Below are 6,886 nucleotides of genomic sequence, written 5' to 3'. Positions count from 1 at the left end.
GTGGCCTACCCACCAGGCGCTCAGCGGCCCGCCAGCCGGCGGGCCCCCGTGCGGGTGGGCAACTAGCCCGCACCCGTGCGCGCGCTGGCCTACCAACCAGGCTCCAAGGGAAACTGTCGGCGCTACCGCAAGTCGTCGTCGGGCCCCCTTTGCTCCTCCCCCTGGATTCGATCCGGACACGTCCGCCTCGAAAGGCGCGGGGGGCGTATATTGCGCAGAGAGGATGGCATGGAGATGGGCGGCGGTGGGCGCCTCCTCCACTCTGGGCTCCCGCCTGCTCGCCGGAGAAGGTCGGCGGTCTGCATAACCCAATTCAGCCAGCGCGAGGAATTACATTGGCATCATCGCCGTTCTCCTTTGCAGCCCGCTGATGAGCCGACGCCACGCCGCCGAGCCCTGCTCGCGGCCCGCCCGCCCGTCTCGTCCGTCTGTGTTGCGTCACCGTTGGAGCTTCCCGTCCCGTTCGGTGTCATTCTGCTGCCCCGCCATAACGCTTCGGCTCCGTTCGGTCCGGCCGCCGCCTCGTGGCGCCGCGTCGCCTCGGCTCACGAAAGGATTCCGCGCTGCACTCCCCGCAGCGACCTCCCTGCTCGCGGCCCGCCACGCCACCCCCCTCCACCCGACACGCCGCTCTGGTTCGCTCCAGTAGCAAGTGGCCACCATAAGCACCCGCTTAACTGGTTTACCTGCCGCCGCTGCTCGCGTAGAGGCGGGCACAAAAGCCAGCCGCCCGGTGCCGACCAGTGGTGGACCTTTTGGAAAAGTACTTTTCTTTTTTACTTATTATCCTCCGGAAAAATGAAAGAAAAAAGAGTACGGAGCGCGCTCGGAGCTGTCGTGACCATTGACTTTGGCATAATGAGAAACACACGATCCCGACGCTGGAATCGCCGAGCGCGCACCAAAAAGTTTCCCATGGCTGCTCGCTCAGTCTGGGCCTCTCGGGTAATTGGCTCATCGGCCTCGTTGCGAATCATCGAATTGTATAATGACTCATTTGCCGGCGCGGAAGCTGTGCTGCGCCGCGGCGGGGGCGTTCGGAACGCGCGAAAGCCTCGATGATTGTCGTCGTAAAAGGCTGCTGCTGCGGTTGCCGTTCAACAGTCTTGAAAACGACCGCAGCAGCGATGCGATCGCAGTGAACGCACATTCTCTCATAATACGACCTGCGGCCGCCCCCCGCTCCCCCCGCCACGCCCCGGACCATAACCGATATATGAATAATTTATTATTCGGTCGCGGCGAGGCGCCCGACGCACTCCGCAGGCAGGTAGACAAAATCTCGAAATGGTCGGTAGATACGCCAGACACGGCGGGCGTCCGACGCGGTCCCTGTGCAGCAGGCAGATTGCGCTCGCCCGCAAAGGTCGCGCAAGTGTTGAGGAAGACGCGGGCGCCTGACCCCTGTGACCCACTCACTTGTCGTCTTTATCCCCCCGTCCTTCCCTCTTCCTCCCACCCCCCCTCCTCTTTCTCTTCCCCTCTATCCCCTCTCTCTCTCAGTGTCTATCTTCTCCCCCCCCCCCACCGAAAGAAACATTTAGCAAACAGCCGTAGCTTTTTTCCAATGCGTCTTCGCCGTCCAGCGCGAAGAAGCTCGTATACATCGGAGGATGGTCGCCCGGGGGGCGCGGCGAGCGTGCCTACTTCTTCTTGCTAATTAGCAATGTAGATGGCGTTATGAAATGACTGCCTTTGTGATTCCGGGTAATACACCCGCACATCGCCATACGGGTCAAAACATTTAGGCAGCGTTACACGCGTGTGCCTTAAGTTGCTATTAAAAGGCCGTCTGAAGCCCTATCAAACAAAATTACCTTTTTTTGTTTGTGTTTCTTTTAACCCGTGTTTTTTTTTCGCCTCTAAACAACACAAAGAAAATCCTAAATTAAATTTTATGAACACGTGGACTTGGACTCACCTGATGTTCTGCCGCCAGCTCCGTGCCTGCTGGGGCTGCGTGCGACAGGTGCGCCGAGAGGCACAGCGCCAGCACCACGCCGATCAGCAGGGGACGCATGGTGGGTGATCTCCTAAGGGCAGAAGGTTGCGTTAGAGTCGACAACAACTCGAGGGTACCATGAACAACAACATTATTGCCATCATCATTATAATCATCACCACCAACATCAGTAACACGATCACCACCATCATTATTTAAAAATTGTCACCATTTTATATTTTATCTAATCCCTCATCAAAACTTAAGTATTAAATTGGAGTAAGGCCGCTAAACTTGATAAAAACGGACTGCATAGAGATAGATGGATAGATAGATAGATAGATAGATAGATAGATAGATAGATAGACAGATAGATGCGCACGTGCTCCTCTGGGAACACTTCTGGCAGGTGCTTCTTGCATGGGAAGTGAAAGCCCGGGCGGGACCCGTGAGCGGGACCCGTGAGTGGGTGGAGTGGAGGCGAGACACGGCTTATCGCGTTAACAAAGAGACTCGTCCGCTCAGTGCCAGCGAGGGAAAAAGAAATAATTAAGTGCGACGAAGAAAGTGCTCGCAAAAACAACCAACGTCTCTTGGTTTTATTCGCAGAAATGATGAAGACGAGAAAAAGGAGAATACGAGGTGACGTGCGCAGTTGTCGTCGTCAGCTGTCAGCAAGGCAAGCCGCTGCCTCTAGAGTATGGGAAACAGTCGGTGCATCTTGATGCGGGGGACCGTGGCCTTGGCTGGAGTGCTGGGCGCTGACCCGCCCTGCGCAGGTGCTCAAGCACACACGCACGCGCCTTGCGCACTACAAGTAAACGTGCAAAATGTGCACCATCGAATAAAAGTGCCAGACAAAAGGTCATTCTACTGTCAAATCACACACACACACACAAATCAAAGCAGTGCGTCGAGACGTTTCAGACGCATTTTTGGTAGGTAAGCAGGCACGCAAGCACAAGCACAAAAAAATGCAACACATTGCTTCGGCTCGAGGGAAATGAAAATGCATTTAAAGAATAACCTTGAAAAAAAAAGACAAAGTAATTTTGTATTTATTTGTATGATGCGGTGCGTCTGCTGGCGTGGCCTCGCCCTTAATGCCGTCGCCATCGGCTCGCGCGCACGCGCGCACGCGCACGCCATACCCTCGGTCCAGGATGCTACTGGTCGTTGCACCACGGCTCCGTCCGCAGAGAGGAGCAGCTCGTCGGCCGCTGACCGGCCCGGCGGCCCAGCCCACAATGTAATCCCCTGCTGACCAAACCGCACGCCATCTCGGCAGTGGCACCAGCAGCAGAGGGCACCAGCAACAGGGCGATGGAAAAAAACAAGTGTCGGCCCAAACACCTGCCGCTGTAACGGTGGGCCCGCGAGAGCGATGGGTGAAACAAGGGTGTTCCCACCGCGATGAGCAGGCAGTTACCCTGTTATAGATTTATGCCATTTATCTAAAAAGCATGCTACACACGCATGAGCTAGATTCAGTCGCAGTGGAACTGATAATTTCGCCATTGACAAAACCAAAACTATGAGTTTTTAAAGAAACGTGATGAATAATTATTGTTTTCCTACCCATTCTCTGACCACTTTCAAAGACTGCTGTCATGCACAGTTTGTTTAGCCCCCCCCCCCCCCCTGGCCGGTAGGAAGGAGAAACAATAAGACGAAGGTGTTATTCATGGATACAGATTTTAGCACCCAAGACGAGACTAATTGTCAGAGCGGGGAACTGGCCCGCGGGAAACGGACCACTGCTTGAATTCACGGAAGTTTCGCGTTTCCAAAAAAAAACAAAAAACAAAACAAAAAAAAACAGCATTTTCGACAAATCTATCCTTTTGTGAATACGAAATTATAAAAAATAGTACTTCCAAGAATAGGTTACGTGACGTCTAAAACCAGGGGGCAAGCGTTTCTTTGCACGCTCCGCTGCGAGCAGCGAGCAGGTTTGCTTGCTCGTAAGCACTAGCACTACTGGTAAAACAGAGGTGCTAAGTCGTGCCTTTCTTGGGGCACTAAACACATTTTCAGTTTAGTACCTCTCAACGGCACTAAACAGAGGACTAAATTGCCAAAAAGATAAAAATGAGCCCCTTTGCAAACTTGGGCAGTTTTAGCGCTTTTTAAAGGTAGAACTTAGCACCTTTGTTTTTCCAATAAGGCGCCCACTTTTCTACAGGATTTACGTTCCAGGTCAATTTTCTAAGTAAATTTCTTGTACGCCTACACTAAAATGATTCACTGCCACAATCAAACATCCACTTATCCGTGATCCACTTCTGCTCCAGAAACTCACAAAAAGGCGCACATACCTGCGCGACCACTTCCTTATCACTTTTGCCAGACAAATTTCTCGTACGAATGAGACCAACGTGGTCCGAGTACCCGAGCCGGTGCAACCGATTGCATTAACCTTTCGCCGTGCACGCACGTCACAGGTTCTTCTCTGTCAACCTGTCAATCGGCAGATAAAATGTTTTTAACCCTCAGAGCGTTAGAATATCCCGCATCTGTCATTTGCATGCGGGAGAAGCGATTCTTTCACCCAGAGATTTTTCTTTTGCCTCCCTCCTCCGCCCCTTCGCCTTTAACCCTTTCGTATTCGTCCGCACACGCACCGTGTGTGTAAGTGGAGGATGACCTTTCGGCCGGGGTCGGGCGTACAGCCCCGGCCAAAAGTGTTGCGACAGCTAAGGACGACCGGGCTCGCAGCCGACCCGGCCCGGGCACGCTGCCTCGCACCCGCCTGGCTGGCGAGGGGACGGACAAAATAGTTCTCAGTAAAAACGACTGAACCGGATGAGCTTGAGAGGTGCTTTGTCATCTTTTCAAGGTGAGCTCGAACTAACCCTTCTTTAGAAGACAATTCTTCTAAACTCAGAAAATGTATAGTAATCAATAGGGTTAGGACAATGTACTGTTTATAAACTTTGGAAGAATTTTAAAAATAACGTTTGCAAAGGATTCGTTAGCATTACAGAGAGAGTAGTTCGTAAGCTAAAGAATCTTTTCCGCCTTCTGAACGAATTTGGAAAATAAACCTCTCCATCAAGAAGTGAAGGTATCAAGAGTAAATAGTTCTGAAGTATTTTCGAGCCCAAGGTGCTACGGGTCCGCACTTCGAATAAGTACATTGACTTGCCGACAACGCCAGTGTAGGATATGGACGTCCTGCAGTGCTGCTGCCACAAAAAGGCATTAACACACTAAAATGTTGCACCTTCAGCTGCGGCTACTAGACAACACTTCTTAGCGCGGCGCTGTGGAGGTCCTTGTGATCGCACCCGCAGCCATTGTGTCTCATCCATACTCATGCGCGGCGCGCGCTAGCTAGGCGCGCTAGCTAGGCGCACGCGCGCAGGCACGACGGGATGCGATGGGAAGCTTCACTAGACCATCGATGGGCCGGAGGTCACGATCAGTGCCGTCCTGCTGAGAAATGTCAAGGGGAGCGAAGAGGGGCTGGTTGAGGGAGAAATAGAACAATTGCGGGATAATAAAAAGACCGAATGTTATGAGAACAAATTGGAAAAACAGGTTGACGAGCAAATGAAAAATGTTGTTACTATCTCTCTAATTATGTCTCTTCGCGACCTGCTGAAACTACGGCAAAAGTTTTGTCACATTCGTTCCTAAAACTGTTTTTAAACAGTAATTAGTCTGCGTATCAAGCGTATGATAACAAGATGAGGTAGACAAACACATATTACATATTAGTTATCGGTTTCCGAATATTTTATAACTGTTGACTAACATCGACGGAGCCGATATAGTTTACCTCCGAAACGAGAACTAAAATGTAATTGCAGAGCTAAGCAAGGTGAAAACCACACAGAACAAGCCATAGAAAATACATATTAGCTTTCTAATTATTGTTTTCGCGAACAACACGAAGCAAATAGGTGCTAGTAGAACTGCATCGCTTTCGACCTAATACACACACCACCACCACCACGACGACGTCGTGTTACGAATGCCAAATTGGGATCAACCGCAAAAGAATGGCATGCAAACGAAGCACCGCCGCCCGGTCACAGCAGCAGCAGCAGCTTATGCATGCCGTCGCGGCCGCGATCGGGAAAGTAAAGTACCCGCCGCGCGCAGACACGCGCTGCACCTGACTTGCGCAAAGTTTTACGACCAGTCTGCTGTGTCACCCGGGCGATACCGACCGACCGGCGGCGCCCGCCCGCCCAGCAGCGCCTGCCGAGGCAGATTCAGCCAGGAGGAGGCGAGGCAGGCGGGGCGGGCAGGCGGCGACGACGACGGGTCGCCGCGCTCTACCCGCTCACACCGCTCCGCGCTCTATCGTCCAGAAATAAAGTGTTCTTGCGATCAACGGAATTCTTTTGGCCACACTCAAAGACATTTTTTGACTTTATTTTTTCAGAGTCAAAAATAATGAAACGGGAAAATTTTGTCGTCAAGGAATCCAACGTTAAAACAAATACAAATATGCCCTAAAATAAATTCAGTATAAGTTATTTGGACATGATTCAAAAAGATTCCGTTGATTCAAAGAAGTTTTTCTATGGGATAGGGCTAAATAAGAAGTGTATGACCCAGCCGCTAGTGCAGCCCCCGGCCCCGCGAGCCCCATGGGCCTCGAGCCGCGATCTATAGGGAAGATATACTCTGCGTGTGTGTGTGAGTGTGAGTCGCACACCCCGCCGCAAACCCATGATGCTGGCGGACCGCAAGAGGCTGCAGCTGCACTACAGCGACAACAACTCCTCTCACGAAAAAGAACAAAAAAAAATAGCATGAAAATAACGCGATAATATAAAGAGTTGAGCAGAGCAGCAGGTGCGCTAGATGACGTGGATGGACGGCGCCCCCTCCGCTCCGCCTTCGGACCCGGGCCTTTCTCACGCTCGGTTATGTTATGTCGCGCGCGGAGAAACTGAAAGGTGCCAACGAGCGCTAAACAGGATCGCC

At 52.0% G+C, this 6,886-nt stretch overlaps 1 protein-coding gene across 1 annotated transcript in view; it reads right to left on the bottom strand.

The window, feature by feature from the left end:
* Positions 1-6,886, bottom strand: part of LOC113211225 (uncharacterized) — a 51,878-nt gene that overhangs the window by 28,508 nt on the left and 16,484 nt on the right. Inside the window, exon 2 of the mRNA XM_052268065.1 lies at positions 1,922-2,033. Coding sequence (XP_052124025.1) covers positions 1,922-2,020 — 99 coding nt within the window. The 5' untranslated portion in view covers positions 2,021-2,033. The remainder of the gene's footprint in view (positions 1-1,921; positions 2,034-6,886) is intronic.

This window comes from Frankliniella occidentalis, unplaced genomic scaffold, assembly GCF_000697945.3.
Source record: "Frankliniella occidentalis isolate FOCC.00 unplaced genomic scaffold, Focc_3.1 Scaffold63, whole genome shotgun sequence".
NCBI lineage: Eukaryota > Metazoa > Arthropoda > Insecta > Thysanoptera > Thripidae > Frankliniella > Frankliniella occidentalis.
The sequence above is the reverse complement of the archived record's forward strand: the minus strand, read 5'-3'. Positions and strand labels throughout refer to the sequence as shown.